Below are 21,478 nucleotides of genomic sequence, written 5' to 3'. Positions count from 1 at the left end.
CCCAAATTTATCATTATTCACCCAATTTCATCATTATTCACCCCAAATTCATCATTATTCACCCCAAAATCAGCATTATTCACCCCAAATTCAGCATTATTCACCCCAAATTCAGCATTATTCACCCAAATTTATCATTATTCACCCCAAATTCAGCATTATTCACCCAAATTTATCATTATTCACCCCAAATTCAGCATTATTCACCCAAATTTATCATTATTCAACCCAAATTTATCATTATTCACCCCAAATTCAGCATTATTCACCCCAAATTTATCATTATTCACCCCAAATTTATCATTATTCACCCAATTTCATCATTATTCACCCCAAATTTATCATTATTCACCCCAAATTTATCATTATTCACCCCAAATTTATCATTATTCACCCCAAATTTATCATTATTCACCCAAATTTATCATTATTCACCCCAAATTTATCATTATTCACCCAATTTCATCATTATTCACCCCAAATTCAGCATTATTCACCCCAAATTTATCATTATTCACCCAAATTTATCATTATTCACCCCAAATTCAGCATTATTCACCCCAAATTTATCATTATTCACCCCAAATTTATCATTATTCACCCCAATTTCATCATTATTCACCCCAAATTCATCATTATTCACCCCATTTCATCATTATTCACCCCAATTTCATCATTATTCACCCCAAATTTATCATTATTCACCCAATTTCATCATTATTCACCCCAAATTTATCATTATTCACCCCAAATTTATCATTATTCACCCAATTTCATCATTATTCACCCCAAATTCAGCATTATTCACCCCAAATTTATCATTATTCACCCCAAATTCAGCATTATTCACCCCAAATTTATCATTATTCACCCCAAATTCAGCATTATTCACCCCAAATTTAGCATTATTCACCCCAAATTCAGCATTATTCACCCCAAATTTATCATTATTCACCCCAAATTTATCATTATTCACCCCAAATTCAGCATTATTCACCCCAAATTTATCATTATTCACCCAAATTTATCATTATTCACCCCAAATTTATCATTATTCACCCCAAATTTATCATTATTCACCCCAAATTTATCATTATTCACCCAAATTTATCATTATTCACCCAAATTCATCATTATTCACCCAAATTTATCATTATTCACCCCAAATTTATCATTATTCACCCCAAATTTTTCATTATTCACCCCAAATTTATCATTATTCACCCAAAATTTATCATTATTCACCCCAAATTTATCATTATTCACCCCAATTTCATCATTATTCACCCCAAATTTATCATTATTCACCCCAAATTTATCATTATTCACCCCAAATTCAGCATTATTCACCCCAAATTTATCATTATTCACCCAATTTCATCATTATTCACCCCAAATTTATCATTATTCACCCAAATTTATCATTATTCACCCCAAATTTATCATTATTCACCCAAATTCAGCATTATTCACCCCAAATTCAGCATTATTCACCCCAAATTTATCATTATTCACCCAATTTCATCATTATTCACCCCAAATTTATCATTATTCACCCCAAATTTATCATTATTCACCCAAATTTATCATTATTCACCCCAAATTTATCATTATTCACCCCAAATTTATCATTATTCACCCCAAATTCAGCATTATTCACCCCAAATTTATCATTATTCACCCAAATTTATCATTATTCACCCCAAATTCAGCATTATTCACCCCAAATTTATCATTATTCACCCAATTTCATCATTATTCACCCCAAATTTATCATTATTCACCCCAAATTCAGCATTATTCACCCCAAATTTATCATTATTCACCCCAATTTCATCATTATTCACCCCAAATTTATCATTATTCACCCAAATTCAGCATTATTCACCCCAAATTCAGCATTATTCACCCCAAATTTATCATTATTCACCCCAAATTCATCATTATTCACCCCAAATTTATCATTATTCACCCAAATTTATCATTATTCACCCCAAATTTATCATTATTCACCCCAAATTCATCATTATTCACCCCAAATTTATCATTATTCACCCAAATTTATCATTATTCACCCCAAATTTATCATTATTCACCCCAAATTCAGCATTATTCACCCAAATTTATCATTATTCACCCCAAATTTATCATTATTCACCCCAAATTTATCATTATTCACCCCAAATTTAGCATTATTCACCCCAAATTTATCATTATTCACCCAATTTCATCATTATTCACCCCAAATTCAGCATTATTCACCCAATTTCATCATTATTCACCCAAATTTATCATTATTCACCCCAAATTTATTATTCACCCCAAATTCAGCATTATTCACCCCAAATTCATCATTATTCACCCCAAATTTATCATTATTCACCCCAAATTCAGCATTATTCACCCCAAATTTATCATTATTCACCCAATTTCATCATTATTCACCCAAATTTATCATTATTCACCCTAAATTTATCATTATTCACCCCAAATTCAGCATTTTTCACCCCAAATTCAGCATTATTCACCCCAAATTTATCATTATTCACCCCAAATTCAGCATTATTCACCCCAAATTTATCATTATTCACCCCAAATTTATCATTATTCACCCAATTTCATCATTATTCACCCCAAATTTATCATTATTCACCCCAAATTTATCATTATTCACCCCAAATTTATCATTATTCACCCCAAATTCAGCATTATTCACCCCAAATTTATCATTATTCACCCCAAATTCAGCATTATTCACCCCAAATTCAGCATTATTCACCCCAAATTTATCATTATTCACCCCAAATTTATCATTATTCACCCCAAATTTATCATTATTCACCCCAAATTTATCATTATTCACCCAAATTTATCATTATTCACCCCAAATTCAGCATTATTCACCCCAAATTTATCATTATTCACCCAATTTCATCATTATTCACCCCAAATTTATCATTATTCACCCCAAGTTTATCATTATTCACCCAATTTCATCATTATTCACCCCAAATTCAGCATTATTCACCCCAAATTTATCATTATTCACCCCAAATTCAGCATTATTCACCCCAAATTTATCATTATTCACCCCAAATTCAGCATTATTCACCCCAAATTTATCATTATTCACCCAATTTCATCATTATTCACCCCAAATTTATCATTATTCACCCCAAATTTATCATTATTCACCCAATTTCATCATTATTCACCCCAAATTTATCATTATTCACCCAAATTTATCATTATTCACCCCAAATTTATCATTATTCACCCAATTTCATCATTATTCACCCCAAATTCATCATTATTCACCCCAAATTCAGCATTATTCACCCCAAATTCAGCATTATTCACCCAAATTTATCATTATTCACCCCAAATTCAGCATTATTCACCCAAATTTATCATTATTCACCCCAAATTCAGCATTATTCACCCAAATTTATCATTATTCAACCCAAATTTATCATTATTCACCCCAAATTCAGCATTATTCACCCCAAATTTATCATTATTCACCCCAAATTTATCATTATTCACCCAATTTCATCATTATTCACCCCAAATTTATCATTATTCACCCCAAATTTATCATTATTCACCCCAAATTTATCATTATTCACCCCAAATTTATCATTATTCACCCAAATTTATCATTATTCACCCCAAATTTATCATTATTCACCCAATTTCATCATTATTCACCCCAAATTCAGCATTATTCACCCCAAATTTATCATTATTCACCCAAATTTATCATTATTCACCCCAAATTCAGCATTATTCACCCCAAATTTATCATTATTCACCCCAAATTTATCATTATTCACCCCAATTTCATCATTATTCACCCCAAATTCATCATTATTCACCCCATTTCATCATTATTCACCCCAATTTCATCATTATTCACCCCAAATTTATCATTATTCACCCAATTTCATCATTATTCACCCCAAATTCAGCATTATTCACCCCAAATTTATCATTATTCACCCCAAATTCAGCATTATTCACCCCAAATTTAGCATTATTCACCCCAAATTCAGCATTATTCACCCCAAATTTATCATTATTCACCCCAAATTTATCATTATTCACCCCAAATTCAGCATTATTCACCCCAAATTTATCATTATTCACCCAAATTTATCATTATTCACCCCAAATTTATCATTATTCACCCCAAATTTATCATTATTCACCCAAATTTATCATTATTCACCCAAATTCATCATTATTCACCCAAATTTATCATTATTCACCCCAAATTTATCATTATTCACCCCAAATTTTTCATTATTCACCCCAAATTTATCATTATTCACCCAAAATTTATCATTATTCACCCCAAATTTATCATTATTCACCCCAATTTCATCATTATTCACCCCAAATTTATCATTATTCACCCCAAATTTATCATTATTCACCCCAAATTCAGCATTATTCACCCCAAATTTATCATTATTCACCCAATTTCATCATTATTCACCCCAAATTTATCATTATTCACCCAAATTTATCATTATTCACCCCAAATTTATCATTATTCACCCAAATTCAGCATTATTCACCCCAAATTCAGCATTATTCACCCCAAATTTATCATTATTCACCCAATTTCATCATTATTCACCCCAAATTTATCATTATTCACCCCAAATTTATCATTATTCACCCAAATTTATCATTATTCACCCCAAATTTATCATTATTCACCCCAAATTTATCATTATTCACCCCAAATTCAGCATTATTCACCCCAAATTTATCATTATTCACCCAAATTTATCATTATTCACCCCAAATTCAGCATTATTCACCCCAAATTTATCATTATTCACCCAATTTCATCATTATTCACCCCAAATTTATCATTATTCACCCCAAATTCAGCATTATTCACCCCAAATTTATCATTATTCACCCCAATTTCATCATTATTCACCCCAAATTTATCATTATTCACCCAAATTCAGCATTATTCACCCCAAATTCAGCATTATTCACCCCAAATTTATCATTATTCACCCCAAATTCATCATTATTCACCCCAAATTTATCATTATTCACCCAAATTTATCATTATTCACCCCAAATTTATCATTATTCACCCCAAATTCAGCATTATTCACCCCAAATTTATCATTATTCACCCCAAATTTATCATTATTCACCCCAATTTCATCATTATTCACCCCAAATTTATCATTATTCACCCCAAATTTATCATTATTCACCCCAAATTTAGCATTATTCACCCCAAATTTATCATTATTCACCCAATTTCATCATTATTCACCCCAAATTCAGCATTATTCACCCAATTTCATCATTATTCACCCAAATTTATCATTATTCACCCCAAATTTATTATTCACCCCAAATTCAGCATTATTCACCCCAAATTCATCATTATTCACCCCAAATTTATCATTATTCACCCCAAATTCAGCATTATTCACCCAAATTTATCATTATTCACCCAATTTCATCATTATTCACCCAAATTTATCATTATTCACCCTAAATTTATCATTATTCACCCCAAATTCAGCATTTTTCACCCCAAATTCAGCATTATTCACCCCAAATTTATCATTATTCACCCCAAATTCAGCATTATTCACCCCAAATTTATCATTATTCACCCCAAATTTATCATTATTCACCCAATTTCATCATTATTCACCCCAAATTTATCATTATTCACCCCAAATTTATCATTATTCACCCCAAATTTATCATTATTCACCCCAAATTCAGCATTATTCACCCCAAATTTATCATTATTCACCCCAAATTTATCATTATTCACCCCAAATTCAGCATTATTCACCCCAAATTTATCATTATTCACCCCAAATTTATCATTATTCACCCCAAATTTATCATTATTCACCCAATTTCATCATTATTCACCCCAAATTCAGCATTATTCACCCCAAATTTATCATTATTCACCCCAAATTTATCATTATTCACCCCAAATTCAGCATTATTCACCCCAAATTTATCATTATTCACCCCAAATTCAGCATTATTCACCCCAAATTTATCCTTATTCACCCCAAATTTATCATTATTCACCCCAAATTTATCATTATTCACCCCAAATTCAGCATTATTCACCCCAAATTTATCATTATTCACCCCAAATTTATCATTATTCACCCCAAATTCAGCATTATTCACCCAAATTCAGCATTATTCACCCCAAATTTATCATTATTCACCCCAAATTCAGCATTATTCACCCCAAATTTATCATTATTCACCCCAAATTTATCATTATTCACCCCAAATTCAGCATTATTCACCCCAAATTTATCATTATTCACCCAATTTCATCATTATTCACCCCAAATTTATCATTATTCACCCCAAATTTATCATTATTCACCCCAATTTCAGCATTATTCACCCCAAATTTATCATTATTCACCCCAAATTTATCATTATTCACCCCAAATTTATCATTATTCACCCCAAATTTATCATTATTCACCCCAAATTCATCATTATTCACCCCAAATTCATCATTATTCACCCCAGCCTAGATAAAAATTTGCAGCTAATTTATAATTTATTAAATCAAATGAACCTCTTTTATTTTTATTAATTCAAATGAATTTAATTAATTAATTAAAACATAATCTAAATTAAAATTTCTCCCATTATCTTGGTCGATGACTTTTTTTTCCCTCCTTAAGTCCAGGCTGAAATCTCCAGTTTGAATTTATTGTTAAATTTATAATTAAAACCCCCAATAACCCCCTCCATTGTTATTATTAGAATTAATTTCATTAATAAATCTCATTTAAATCCGAATTTCCCAGATTATCTTTGTTTTTTAAGTGACCTTCAGCCCTTCCTTAAGCCCTTCCTTAAGTCTGGATTAAAAATTTATGATTAATTTACGATTTATTTATTTATAAATTTATTTATAAACTTATTAATTTACGATTAATTTACGATTTATTTATTTATAAATTTATTTATAAATTTATTAATTTACGACTAATTTACGATTTATTTATTTATAAATTTATTTATAAATTTATTAATTTACGATTAATTTACGATTTATTTATTTATAAATTTATTTATAAACTTATTAATTTACGATTAATTTACGATTTATTTATTTATAAATTTATTTATAAACTTATTAATTTACGATTAATTTACGATTTATTTATTTATAAATTTATTTATAAATGTATTAATTTACGATTAATTTACGATTTATTTATTTATAAATTTATTTATAAACTTATTAATTTACGATTAATTTACGATTTATTTATTTATAAATTTACTTATAAATTTATTAATTTACGATTAATTTACGATTTATTTATTTATAAATTTATTTATAAATTTATTAATTTACGATTAATTTACGATTTATTTATTTATAAATTTATTTATAAATTTATTAATTTACGATTAATTTACGATTTATTTATTTATAAATTTACTTATAAATTTATTAATTTACGATTAATTTACGATTTATTTATTTATAAATTTATTTATAAATTTATTAATTTACGATTAATTTACGATTTATTTATTTATAAATTTATTTATAAACTTATTAATTTACGATTAATTTACGATTTATTTATTTATAAATTTATTTATAAACTTATTAATTTACGACTAATTTACGATTTATTTATTTATAAATTTATTTATAAACTTATTAATTTACGATTTATTTATTTATAAATTTATTTATAAATTTATTAATTTACGATTAATTTACGATTTATTTATTTATAAATTTATTTATAAATTTATTAATTTACGATTAATTTACGATTTATTTATTTATAAATTTATTTATAAATTTATTAATTTACGATTAATTTACGATTTATTTATTTATAAATTTATTTATAAATTTATTAATTTACGATTAATTTACGATTTATTTATTTATAAATTTATTTATAAACTTATTAATTTACGATTAATTTACGATTTATTTATTTATAAATTTATTTATAAATTTATTAATTTACGACTAATTTACGATTTATTTATTTATAAATTTATTTATAAATGTATTAATTTACGATTAATTTACGATTTATTTATAAATTTATTTATAAACGTATTAATTTACGATTAATTTACGATTTATTTATTTACAAATTTATTTATAAACTTATTAATTTACGATTAATTTACGATTTATTTATTTATAAATTTATTTATAAATTTATTAATTTACGATTAGTTTACGATTTATTTATTTATAAATTTATTTATAAACTTATTAATTTACGATTAATTTACGATTTATTTATTTATAAATTTATTTATAAATTTATTAATTTACGATTAATTTATTCCTTAATTTGTAATCAAAACCCACCATAAACCCCTGATTTTGATCAATTTCACTTATCATAACGAATCAATCCACAGAAATCAAAATTCCACCCCTCCTCCTCGCCGCCGCCGCCGCCTCTTCGTCAATTTCATCAAAAATTTCCAATTTTCCAAAATTCCCACATTCCAACCCATTTTAACCACTGAACTCCCAATTAAAACCCCCCCAAAGCACAAACCCAACTTTTCCTTGGAGAAAACTCTTCCTCCAACCCAATCCCCCCTCAACCCTTCCCCATCCTCTCGGCCGCCACCGCCCCGCTCTACCTTGGTGGTTCTCCTCAAGCTCCTCAAGATGTTCCTCCTCCTGGGGTCCTCCCCGTCGCCCGCCTCGTAGGGGATGACGGCGTTGTCCCCTTTGTACCCCTGGGAACTGGGATCCTCTTCCTTCTTCCTGATGGGCCCCAACTCGTCGTCGCTGCCGACGCTGAAGCTGGAGCGGTAGCCGGAGAAGCGGCCGAGGCGGGAGCAGCGGGCGCGGTAGAGCGCGGGCTTGGCGAGGGCGGAGACCTTGCGGCCCCGTTCCAAGGAGCTGGTGTCCATCTCGCTGTCGGAACCGTTGCCCCCTCCCCCCCCGTTGGGTTGGGTCTTGTTGATGTTGCGGATGGTGATGATCTTCCCTTGGGTGCTGTCGTGAGGCACGGAGTAGATGTTCTCCTCCTCGTTCCTGGGTTTCACCACGGCGTCCATCGGCTCGGCGTAGTCGGAAGGGTCGAAGCAGTCGGCGGGCAACCAGGAGGAAGAGGACACGGATTTCCTCTGCCCCTCCCGGTGGCCCTGCTCCAGGTAGGCCAAGTCCCCCTTGGTGATGTCAAAATGGACGACGGGGGGCTTGGGTTTCACCGGCGGGGGGACCTTGTTGTTCAACTTGCTCTCGAAAGTGCTCATGACGGAGATGAAGGACAACCCGTCGTTCCCCTCCAGCTCCATGGAGAGCTTGGAGTGGTCTTTGGGCAGGGCGGGCACGGAGCCGTCCTCTCGGAAGGGGCTGTAGCTGGGGGGCTCCACGTCCTCCTCCGAGTCCTGCAGGTTGGAGTTGCAGAGGGGGGAGCCGGCCCGGGGGGAGTTGAAGACCTCCTCGGTGGTGCTGCAGGCCTCGGCCGCGTTGTCGTACATGTGGGTGGCCTCGATGATGGTTTTCTTCTCCACCACCTCTTTAAAGAAGGAGTGGAAGGTCTCCAGCTTGTGCTGGGCTTGGCTGCAGGGGATGGTGGTGAACTTGCCCTCGATCTCCTGGGCGATCTCCTCACCCTCGGTCAACTGCTCCCGGCTGAGGTCGTTGTCCAGGATGTCGGCGGAGGCCTCGGTGAGGGCCACCAGTTGGATGGGGATGATGTCCTGCACCTCACAGAGGAAGGCCCGGAGCATGGCCAGGGAGGCTCTGCGCTTGGCCGAGTAGAAAACGATGTAGCCGTGGACCAGGCGGCTCTTCCGGACGCCGAAGGAGGAATGGTAGGAGAGGAGGGAGAGCTCCACCCGCCTCTTGTGCGACCCGAGGGACAATTCCAGGAGGACGGAACCGCCGGCGCCGCAGGGGGAAGGGCGGGAGGTCTGGGACTGGAGGATGGGCAGGAGGAGCTCGTCGGGGTCGAAGGGGTCCCCGCACATCAGGCACATGACGACGCGCAGCTCGGCCTCGGCCGGGTCCTTGAGGCCGGAGCCGAGGAGGTTGAGGTTGCGTTTGGAGTCCAGCAGCCCCTTGAGGACTTGGCCGATCTGCTTCTCGTTGATGTTGCGGCCGTAGGCGATGCCGGCGGCGGCGGGGTCGAGGAAGACGCACTGGAGCTTGCTGGCGATCTGCTGGCCCTGCTGGATCAGGCTCTGGAGGGTCTCCCCGCTGGGGTCCCCCCGTTTGTTGACCAGGATGAGGGTGAGGGGCAGGTGGACCAAGTGGTTGTCCCTCCGGCCCAGCGTGGACTCCCGGCTCTTCTCGATGCTCTCCACCACGTAGGACAAAGACTCCTTGGAGTTGTAGAGGCAGAGGCAGCCGTGGGGCTGGAAGGTGGGGGTCTGGAAGGAGTTGACGGGGAGGCGGACGTTGCCCTCGATGGGTCGCAGGGACAGCTCGTACATCTTCCCCTCGATGACGTATTTGTCGTCGTTGGTGCAGAGGGCCCGGATCTCGTTGGCCAACTCCCGGGCCAAGCCGTCCTTGCCCAGGATGACCAAGTTGAGGCGGTCGACGTTGGGGTCGGGCAGGAGGTTCTTCTGGTTGCGCTCGGCGGGGCGGGGGGTGAAGCGGGAGGCGAGGAGGTGCTCGATCTTGGAGTCGATGCAAAGGGGGCAGCTGGGACACGTCTCCTTGGTGGGGTGGTAGACAAAGTGGATGTGCTTCAAAATCAGGGCGTCCCGCTCGGCCTGGAGCTTCTGGAGAGCTTTGAACCTCTGCTCCTCTCCCAGGACCTCCTGGATGACGCCCATTTTCTCCTTGCTGGGTTTAGCATCCAGCTCCAGTTCGTAGAAGAGCTCTGAGTACTCCAGGAGGAGCTCCTGGAACTCCTCCTTGGCCTTCTCGATGATCTGCTTTTGATGCTTGCTGTAGATGTCCATGTAGATGGACTCCTCCAGCCACATGTAGAAGTCCTCGTTCATGATGAAACTCCGCGCCTCCTCCCAGGGCTTCCCGGGGGTGATGAAGGGAGAGGTCTCCAGGTTTTCCTTGAACGCTCTCCTCATCTCCGCCCTTTTCCTCTCGTTCCTCAGTTTCTCCAGGTGGGCTTCGTAGAGCTGCTTGGCGGGCTGGGTCTCCATCAGGTCGAAGGGGATCCGCTCGTTCTCCAGGTCGTCGATGTGGCCGGTGGCGTCCCAGGGCGTCTCCTCCAGGACAACAAACCACTTCTCGAAGTCGGGCTTGGTCTCCAAGAGCTTCTCCACCTTGACGCAGCTGAGGTGATCGATCTCATCCAGGTCTGGGATGAGGGCTTCGAAGGCCTGAGGAAGGGTGGCCAGGTACATCTTGCGGCGCCGGTCGATGTGCTCCTGCTTGAGGCGGTGGACGTGTTGGAGAAAAAGCTTCTTGGCTTTCTGGGTCCCTTCCAAGTAGACGTAGTCCTGGTACTCCGGGGACGTCTGCATCTTCCTGCTGACGTTGGCCCAGGTCTCGTTGTGGTTCTTGACGATGCGTCCCACCAGCCACTCGTACTTGTCCTTGGCGGCGGCGATCTGCTGGCTCTGCTGCTTCAGAGCCTCGAAGTAGGGGATGATCTTGGTCTTCCCCCGGCTCTTGTCGATCAGTTGGACCAAGGTGCTGAAGGCCAAGTCGATGTTGACGTTGGACCTGGCCGAGGTCTCCACCACCTGGAGGTTCTTCTTGCTCAAGGCGAAAGCGTGGGCGTCGCGGATGTAGCGCTCCACCCCCTCGTCGCACTTGGTCAAGACGACCACCACGGGCTTCTTGGTTTTGGCCACTTGGTTGTAGAGGTTGGAGACGAATTTCAGTTGCTCGTCGAAGTTCCTGTTCATCCCCCGGGAGACGTCGATGCAGAGGAGGAACCCGTCCACCAGCAGCTTCCCCTCGGGCATCTGCTTCTGCTCAAAGTCCTGCTCCAAGCCCAACTGGTCGGTGCAGAAATACATCAACTTCTCGGCCGACGCCAACTTGGTGGCCGCCGCCCTCTTGATGTAGGGCTGGAGGGCCGTGCTGCGGTGGGGTTGGAAGGTTTGGTCGTCGATGAACTCCGTCTGCTCCACCACGTGGGTCCTGCACTCCACGCAGTCCTCCAGGGAGCGCGTGACCTCCCCCCAGTAGAGGAAATGGTCATTGTTGACCACCCTCCCCCCAAAGTCACTGGTGCTGAGGACCGAGGTGTGGTCCAAATGGAAGTGGTCGGCGCTGGGCCGGACGAAGCGGTTGCAGAGGCAGGACTTCCCAATCCCACACTGTCCCTTTTCCTTCTCTGTCCCGGATAACCCCACCACGCTCACGTTGTAGGTGGGGATGCGGACATCTTGCTTTCTTGCCATCATCATCGTCCCCACATCCTGAGCCCGCTCAACCGCTTCCGAGAGGATTCCCAAAGTTGCCCGGAGCGCCGGCGGGAGGTGGGGTGATGGGGGAAGGTCCTCAAGGCAAGGGGGAGATGAAGCTGAACGTTCCCATCCTGGAGGTACCAGCAGAGCCTCAGTTCTGGCCGGGCCCCGGCGTCGGGCGGTCGACGTTTCCCCCTGGGAGACAAAAAAAAAAAAAAAATGGAAATTAAATCCAAACGGAGACAAATTTGGCCCAAATCTCAACTCTGGGAAATGCTGAAATCATAAAAATCACCACCAAAACAAAAAAAAGGAGCCGAGATCCACAAAACCACCCAAGCCACCACGAGGAAGTTCTCCTGGTGGGACCAAAGTTTGAGGGATGAGCCCAGATTAAATGTTCTTGAAATTTGGAGGGTGGGGAGACAAATGGGTATAGAATGTCCCCTCAGCAAGTTTGCTGATGACACGAAGCTGGGAGGAGTGGCTGACACCCCAGAAGGCTGTGCTGCCATCCAGAGAGACTTAGAGAGGCTGGAGAGTTGGGCAGGGAGAAACATGATGAAATTCAACAAGGGGAAGTGTAGAGTTTTGCATTTGGGGAAGAACAACACGAGGTCCCAGTATAGGTTGGGGGCTGAGCTGCTGGAGAGCAGTGGAGGTGAAAGAGACCTGGGGGTCCTGGAAGACAAGAAGATGCCCATGAGCCAGCAATGTGCCCAGGTGGCCAAGAAGGCCAAGGGCATCCTGGGCTGGCTCAGGAACAGCGTGGCCAGGAGGTCCAGGGAAGGGATTCTGCCCCTGGGGAGGCCACAGCTTGAGTCCTGTGTCCAGTTCTGGGCCCCTCAGCTCAGGAAGGAGATTGAGGTGCTGGAGCAGGTCCAAAGGAGGCAACTGGGCTGGAGAAGGGACTGGAGCACAGATCCTATGAGGAGAGGCTGAGGGAGCTGGGGGTGTTGAGGCTGGAGAAGAGGAGGCTCAGGGGAGACCTCATCACTCTCTACAACTCCCTGAAAGGGCAGGATCAGCCCAAGGAGGTGACAGCAGTGTGGGACCTCTTCCTGCACACTCCCTTTTCACAAGAGGTTCCACTGCAAAACACGAGTGAAGAGGAGCCAGCAGTGTGCCCAGGTGGCCAAGAAGGCCAATGGCATCCTGGGCTGGCTCAGGAACAGCGTGGCCAGCAGGTCCAGGGAAGGGATTCTGCCCCTGTGCTCAGCCCTGGGGAGGCCACAGCTTGAGTCCTGTGTCCAGTTCTGGGCCCCTCAGGTCAGGAAGGAGATTGAGGTGCTGGAGCAGGTCCAAAGGAGGCAACTGGGCTGGGGAAGGGATCCAGCAGAAATGCTGTGAGGAAGAAGATGCCCATGAGCCAGCAATGTGCCCTTGTGGCCAAGAAGGCCAGTGGCATCCTGGATGAGGAAGAGTGTGGCCAGCAGGCCCAGGGAAGGGATTCTGCCCCTGAGGAGGCCACAGCTTGAGTCCTGTGTCCAGTTCTGGGCCCCTCAGCTCAGGAAGGAGATTGAGGTGCTGGAGCAGGTCCAGAGAAGAGCAAGGAGGCTGGGAAGGGATCCAGCAGAATTCCTGTGAGGAAGAAGATGCCCATGAGCCAGCAATGTGCCCTTGTGGCCAAGAAGGCCAATGGCATCCTGGATGAGGAAGAGTGTGGCCAGCAGGCCCAGGGAAGGGATTCTGCCCCTGAGGAGGCCACAGCTTGAGTCCTGTGTCCAGTTCTGGGCCCCAAGAATCAGGAAGGAGATGGAGGCCCAAAGGAGGTGAAGGGATCCAGCAGAAATCCTGTGAGGAAGAAGATCCCATGAGCCAGCAGTGTGCCCTGGTGGCCAAGAAGGCCAATGGCATCCTGGGGTACATTAGAAAGGGGGTGGTTAGTAGGTCAAGAGAGGTTCTCCTCCCCCTCTATTCTGCATTGGTGAGGCCACACCTGGAGTATTGTGTCCAGTTCTGGGCCCCTCAGTTCAAGAAGGACAGGGAAGTGCTTGAAAGAGTCCAGCACAGAGCTACTGAGATGATGAAGGGAGTGGAACATCTCCCTTATGAGGAAAGGCTGAGGGAGCTGGGTCTCTTTAGTTTGGAGAAAAGGAGACTGAGGGGTGACCTCATCAATGTTTTCAAATATGTAAGGGGTGAGTGTCAGGGAGATGGAGTTAGGCTTTTCTCAGTGGTGACCAGTGATAGGACAAGGGGTAATGGGTGTAAATTGGAGCACAGGAGGTTCAAGTTGAATACCAGAAAAAATTTTTTTACTGTAAGGGTGACAGAGCCCTGGAACCAGGGGGGTTGTGGAGTCTCCTTCACTGGAGACATTCAAAACCCACCTGGACACGTTCCTAGGGGATGTTCTCTAGGTGGCCCTGCTCTGGCAGGGGGGGTTGGACTGGATGATCTTTGGAGGTCCCTTCCAACCCCTAGGATTCTAGGATTCTAGGATTCTAGGATTCTAGGATTCTAGGATTCTATGATTCTAGGATTCTAGGATTCTATGATTCTAGGATTCTAGGATTCTAGGATTCTATGATAACCCACGGGGCAGCTCAGAGCCGAGGTTGCTCTGAGGTGATTCCCTCACTGTTCTGCCTTATAAATTCCCCCCCCGGGCAGTGCCCGGCTCCCTGCCCCACAGACACTCCCTACCTGTGGGATCCCTTCCCCCAACCCAGTGATAGGACAAGGGGTAATGGGTGTAAATTGGAGCACAGGAGGTTCAAGTTGAATATCTGAAAAAATTTTTTTACTGTAAGGGTGACAGAGCCCTGGAACCAGGGGGGTTGTGGAGTCTCCTTCACTGGAGACATTCAAAACCCACCTGGACACGTTCCTAGGGGATGTTCTCTAGGGGGCCCTGCTCTGGCAGGGGGGGTTGGACTGGATGATCTTTGGAGGTCCCTTCCAACCCCTAGGATTCTAGGATTCTAGGATTCTAGGATTCTATGACTCCAGAAGAGGTTGGCCCGGGATGGATGGGACTTGGATCTGGGAAGGTCCTTCCACAAGTTCACCAAGCTCAGCAGATCCACCAGGGAAAACGATGGAAGGGTGAGGAGGCTTAAAAACGAGGGGGTTGGGCTGAAAACCAGAAAATTGGGGGTGAAAAACCAGGAATCTTGGAGGTTGGGCTGAAAATCAGGAAACAAGGACTTTGGGCTGATGAAAGAGTTTGGACTGGAAAAAAAAAGAGGATTTAGGGATGAAAACCAAGGAGTTTGGGTGAAAATACAAAGAGTTTGGGTCGGGAAAATGAGGATTCGGGGCTGAAAAATGAAGGATTTGGGTTGAAAACCCAGGAATTTGGGCACTTGAGGTCTCGGTTTGCTCCCAGCTCTTCCGAGGCCGCGTTATTTCTGTCGTTTGAGGAGCAGAAGGACCAAAAAACCAAACTCCTGAAGGAGTTTCCCCCTCTCTCACCTTTAAAATTCAAGTTCACCTCAAATGAAGAAAAGGTGAAGGGTTTGGGAGCGTTGTGGTGGCCCAAGGATCCTCCTCTGGTTGGAGGACATCCAGAGGGACCAAGGTGGGGCAGGGCAAAGCCACCAAAGCCCCCCAAAAAAAAAACCTCCCAACCCCCTCTGAGGTTTCTGCTGAAGTTCTGTCCCTCTGGGGCCAAATTTGGGTCAAACTCCGTTGGGTTTTGGGTTCTAAAACCTGGGTCAGGAGTTCATGCTGCAAAGTCCGTGGTGGGAGGAGCAGGAAGCAGGGAGGGAAATGCTCTGTTAATTCCCAACCAACTCAGGGAAGAGGGGATTTAACTCCTGGTTCCTCAGCAGCCAATGAGAAAACACCCCACGCCCCAAAAGAAAAAAGAAAGAAAAAATGGGAAAGAAAGAAAAAGTTTTTACCCAACTCCTCTGGGCCAACAACACCGAGAGGTCCCACCCGGCCAATCCTCACCACACCAGCCCCGGAATTAATTAAATGCTTCATTAAGCAGCTTCCAAAAACTTCATTTAAGCAGAAAGGAGGATTTTTCCCTTTTTTTTTAGTGAGGGCACGAAGGCTGCTGCAGGAGGAGAAATTTCAGCTCCAGGGTTGGAAAGGAAAAAAAAAAAAAAAACCAACCCCAAACCCTGCGGGTCTGGAATTTGTCACCGTTGAGGTTTGGGTTGGTGGAGGGAACGACCTCGGGGTCAAGCCCAGGACACCCCAGGGATGAAATGGGGGCAGAGGTGGTGGTTTGGGGCAAAATCTGAGGAAATCCTCCTTGGGGGTTGAGGAGTGGCAGCTCTGTCCTCACCACCCCCTTGGTTGGGTGATCTGGAAGCAGCTCAAGGCTGGAGAAGGGAAATTCTCCAACGGGGAGGGGGTTGAGGTTCTTCATCCCGGGCTCAGAACCCCTCCAAAATCTGGGGGTTTCTTAGGAAAAAACCCAACTTCAAAAGCAAAAGCCAAGAGGAACCCTGGGGAGATCCCATGGCCCAGCCTGAGGTCCTGAGGAGAAATATCCCGGGATTTATGAGAGCAGAGGGGAAAAACGGGCACCTCCAGGTGGTTTCTGAGTGGTGAAAGCTACAGAAAAAGCTCCAAAATCCCCCATTTTGAGCCAAAAGCTGAGGCGTTGGAGCAGTGGGGTCACCTCCACCTCTGGGGTTTTTTTTTTTCTTTTTTTTTTGGGGTGGTAGAGTTGGATCTGTTTGGGCTTTGGGAGGAGCCTGGAATCCACCCCTTCCCTTGGTGTCACCCCAACCTCACCCCTTGGTGTCACCCCAACCTCTCCCCTTGGTGTCACCCCAACCTCTCACCTTGGTGTCACCCCAACCCCTTCCCTTGGTGTCACCCCAACCCCTTCCCTTGGTGTCACCCCAACCCCTTCCCTTGGTGTCACCCCAACCTCTCTCCTTGGTGTCACCCCAACCCCTTCCCTTGGTGTCACCCCAACCCCTTCCCTTGGTGTCACCCCAACCTCTCCCCTTGGTGTCACCCCAACCTCTCCCCTTGGTGTCACCCCAACCCCTTCCCTTGGTGTCACCCCAACCTCTCCCCTTGGTGTCACCCCAACCCCTTCCCTTGGTGTCACCCCAACCCCTTCCCTTGGTGTCACCCCAAACCCTTCCCTTGGTGTCACCCCAACCTCTCCCCTTGGTGTCACCCCAACCCCTCCCCTTGGTGTCACCCCAACCCCTTCCCTTGGTGTCACCCCAACCTCTCCCCTTGGTGTCACCCCAACCCCTTCCCTTGGTGTCACCCCAACCCAAGCCCTTCCCTTGGTGTCACCCCAACCTCTCCCCTTGGTGTCACCCCAACCTCTCCCCTTGGTGTCACCCCAACCCCTTCCCTTGGTGTCACCCCAACCTCTTCCCTTGGTGTCACCCCAACCCCTTCCCTTGGTGTCACCCCAACCTCTTCCCTTGGTGTCACCCCAACCTCTTCCCTTGGTGTCACCCCAACCCCTTCCCTTGGTGTCACCCCAACCTCTCCCCTTGGTGTCACCCCAACCTCTCCCCTTGGTGTCACCCCAACCTCTCCCCTTGGTGTCACCCCAACCCCTTCCCTTGGTGTCACCCCAACCTCTCCCCTTGGTGTCACCCCAACCCCTTCCCTTGGTGTCACCCCAACCTCTTCCCTTGGTGTCACCCCAACCCCTTCCCTTGGTGTCACCCCAATCCCTTCCCTTGGTGTCACCCCAACCCCTTCCCTTGGTGTCACCCCAACCCCTTCCCTTGGTGTCACCCCAACCCCTTCCCTTGGTGTCACCCCAACCTCTCCCCTTGGTGTCACCCCAACCCCTTCCCTTGGTGTCACCCCAATCCCTTCCCTTGGTGTCACCCCAACCTCTCCCCTTGGTGTCACCCCAACCCCTTCCCTTGGTGTCACCCCAACCCCTTCCCTTGGTGTCACCCCAACCTCTCCCCTTGGTGTCACCCCAACCCCTTCCCTTGGTGTCACCCCAACCTCTCCCCTTGGTGTCACCCCAACCCCTTCCCTTGGTGTCACCCCAACCTCTTCCCTTGGTGTCACCCCAACCTCTTCCCTTGGTGTCACCCCCACCTCTTCCCCTTGGTGTCACCCCAACCTCTTCCCTTGGTGTCACCCCAACCTCTCCCCTTGGTGTCACCCCAACCCCTTCTCTTGGTGTCACCCCAACCTCTCCCCTTGGTGTCACCCCAACCCCTTCCCTTGGTGTCACACCCAACCTCTCCCCTTGGTGTCACCCCAACCTCTTCCCTTGGTGTCACCCCAACCTCTCCCCTTGGTGTCACCCCAACCCCTTCCCTTGGTGTCACCCCAACCCCTTCCCTTGGTGTCACCCCAACCTCTCCCCTTGGTGTCACCCCCAACCCCTTCCCTTGGTGTCACCCCAACCCCTTCCCTTGGTGTCACCCCAACCTCTCCCCTTGGTGTCACCCCAACCCCTTCCCTTGGTGTCACCCCAACCTCTCCCCTTGGTGTCACCCCAACCTCTTCCCTTGGTGTCACCCCAACCCCTTCCCTTGGTGTCACCCCAACCCCTTCCCTTGGTGTCACCCCAACCTCTCCCCTTGGTGTCACCCCAACCCCACCAGTTGCTTTCCTCCGAGCTGTAACTGGTCCCAGTTTGACCCCCCTGATGCTTCCCTCCACCTCCAGCCCAACGTTCAACCCAAACGACCCAAACCCCAACCGGAACCCATCCCGTGGCGGTTCCGGTGCCTTCAATCCCACCCAACGGGTTCCTCTTCCAACAACCCTGAGGATTTCCTGGAATTTTCCTCACCCCCCTTGGCCACTTCCAACCCCCAAACACCCCGGGGACAACGTCCACGGGAGTCGGCGAGGCCGAAGCTTCCGGGGAGCAAAGAGCAAAGGGCGACGCGCGGCCGGAACCGGAGATAAGGAATTGGGTTTGGAGCAACCCCCACCCCCCACCACGGCCCCGGAGTGGGAAAAATCCCTTTTTTCCACCCAATTCCCCCCCACTTTGGAAAAACCAAAGTCCCGACTGAAAAAAACCCAAGGGACGTTCCCCAAATCCAACCCATTCGCCCCCAAATCGGTGCCGGCGCCGCTGGATTTTTCCCAGTTCTGCCCCAAAACGTGGAAATGGGGGATTTGGGGAATTCTTTTCCCTTGGGGGGGGGGGGGGGGAGGGATGAGTTGCTCCCAAATACCTCCAGGTGAGGGGAAAAAATTCAAATTAATTAAAAAAATTTAAAAATTCCAATGGAAACGCCAAAAATTTCAAGGGAAACACCAAAAATTTCAGTGGAAATGCCAAAAATTTCAAGGGAAACGCCAAAAATTTCAAGGGAAACTCCAAAAATTTCAGTGGAAACGCCAAAAATTTCATGCAGGTTCCTCCCCCCCCCAAGGGGGAAAAATGCCCAGAATTAACATTTCCAAACCCAAAAGTCCCCCAAAAAAATAAAAGCCCCAACACTAAAAATGGATCTGGGGAGAGGGAAGTGAGGAGGGAAAATCAAAAAAGGTTAAAAAAAAAAAAAGGAGGGAAAAGCTGAAAATTGCCCCAAATTTGGAGCTGGCAGGAAACACAAAACTTCTTTTTTTTTTTTTTAGGGGGGGGGGGTGAAAAGGCCAAAAGTGATATTCCTGCCCCAAAAGGAGGGAGGGATGTTAAAAATAAGGAGAATTATTAAAATTGATATTAATTAAAGGGAGGGGGAGGTGAGAGGCAGCTTTTGGGGGGGGATTTTTAAGTCTAAAACAAAGCAGTTTCGTAAAAAAAAAACCCAGGTTGTGAAGGGGGGGGAAAAAAAAGAGAAATGAAGGAATTTCTTGGAAAAAAATTGTTTAAAATGAGCTCAGGGAGGGATTTCAAGGCCAAACTCAGCGTGGATTTTGAGGGGGGGGGGGATAAAATGAAGAAAAAATGAGGAAAATAGTGAAAAATTCAAGATAATACTAAAAATGATGAAAAAATGAAAGGAAATGAGAAAAAAATCCAAGTGATGGAAAGAAAACAAACACATCCCCCCCCCCCCCAGGCAAAAAAAATTCCACCTGAATGGAATCCCCCCAGGGAGTGGGGTGAGGAGCAGCCCCCCCCTTAAATTATTTGAGTAATTAATACATCAAATAATTAGAAAAGTGAAGTTTTAACGGAGAGGGGGGGGCACTGCTGAAAAAAAAAAAAAAAACCAAAAAAACAGGAGGGGAGGAAACAGGAAAATTATGGGGGGGGGGGAACCCTGGAAAACCCCCACCCCCCAACCCCTCTTTTAATTTGGGGAGGGGGATTTGGGCTTCCCCACTCTGCCCCCCCACCCCCTCTCAAAATTTTAGGGGTGATGCTGGCTTGAGGCCCCCCCCCCAAAAAAAAATAAAAGGGGGGACAAAGTGTCTGCACCCCCCAGAGTGAGGCAGGAGCCCCCCCCAAACTCACCCCTCCTTGGGAGAAGCTCCCCCCCCCCCTGGGGAGTCTCCCCTCCTCCCCATAATTTGGGGGTGCCCCCCCCCTTTCCTCACCCCCCTTAGCCCGGGGGGGGGCCCCATAATCTGGGGGTCACCCCAAAGCCCTCCCCTAAAGGGGGGTGTAAGGAGGGGAGACGTCTTACTTTCTGGGGGGGGGGGGGGGTCTCCTTTTTGGGGGGGGGTCCCCCTTTTAGGGGGGGCTCTCTTTTAGGGGGGGGGCTCTCTTTTAGGGGGGGGGGGGGCTCTCTTTTAGGGGGGGGGCTCTCTTTTAGGGGGGGGGGGCTTCCCTTATGGGGTGGGGGCTCTCCCCTCCCCCTAATGGTGGGGAGAAGGGGGGGGGGAGGTTTCGTCTCTTTGGACCCCTCCCCAAAAAAGGAGGTGGCGGGGGACCCCCCCCCCACGACCCCTCAGCCCCCCCCCGGGGGGGTCCCCTCTCCTCTCCCCTCCCTCCCCCCCGGGCTGGGGGGGGCCCGGAGGCCCCGAACCCTGGGGGGGTGGGGCGGCCCCATTGTTCCCAATCCGGGGGGGGGGGAGAGTGAAAGGGGGGGGGGTGGGAAGGAGCAGAGGGGCGGGGGAGGGGGGGGGGATGCGGGGCCCGGTCCCGGTTCTTACCGTGAGGGCGGCGCGGGGCCGGGCCGGGGGCGGCGAAGGGCGGCGGCGCCATTTTCCCCCCCCCACGGGGCGGCGGCGGCGGCGGAGGCTGCGGGCGGGGCGGGGGGGGCGGCGGGGCCGCCGG

At 45.3% G+C, this 21,478-nt stretch overlaps 1 protein-coding gene across 1 annotated transcript in view; it reads right to left on the bottom strand.

Moving 5' to 3' along the window:
• ARHGAP35 (Rho GTPase activating protein 35) overlaps positions 1-21,431 on the bottom strand; it is a gene marked incomplete at its 3' end in the record, with an annotated part of 27,071 nt that extends 5,640 nt beyond the window's left edge. The window contains 2 exon segments of the mRNA XM_071732849.1: positions 8,683-12,579; positions 21,355-21,431. Coding sequence (XP_071588950.1) covers positions 8,683-12,384 — 3,702 coding nt within the window.
• Between the last annotated feature and the right edge of the window lie 47 nt (positions 21,432-21,478).

Source organism: Heliangelus exortis, unplaced genomic scaffold (genome assembly GCF_036169615.1).
Source record: "Heliangelus exortis unplaced genomic scaffold, bHelExo1.hap1 Scaffold_97, whole genome shotgun sequence".
Taxonomy (NCBI): domain Eukaryota; kingdom Metazoa; phylum Chordata; class Aves; order Apodiformes; family Trochilidae; genus Heliangelus; species Heliangelus exortis.
The sequence above is the reverse complement of the archived record's forward strand: the minus strand, read 5'-3'. Positions and strand labels throughout refer to the sequence as shown.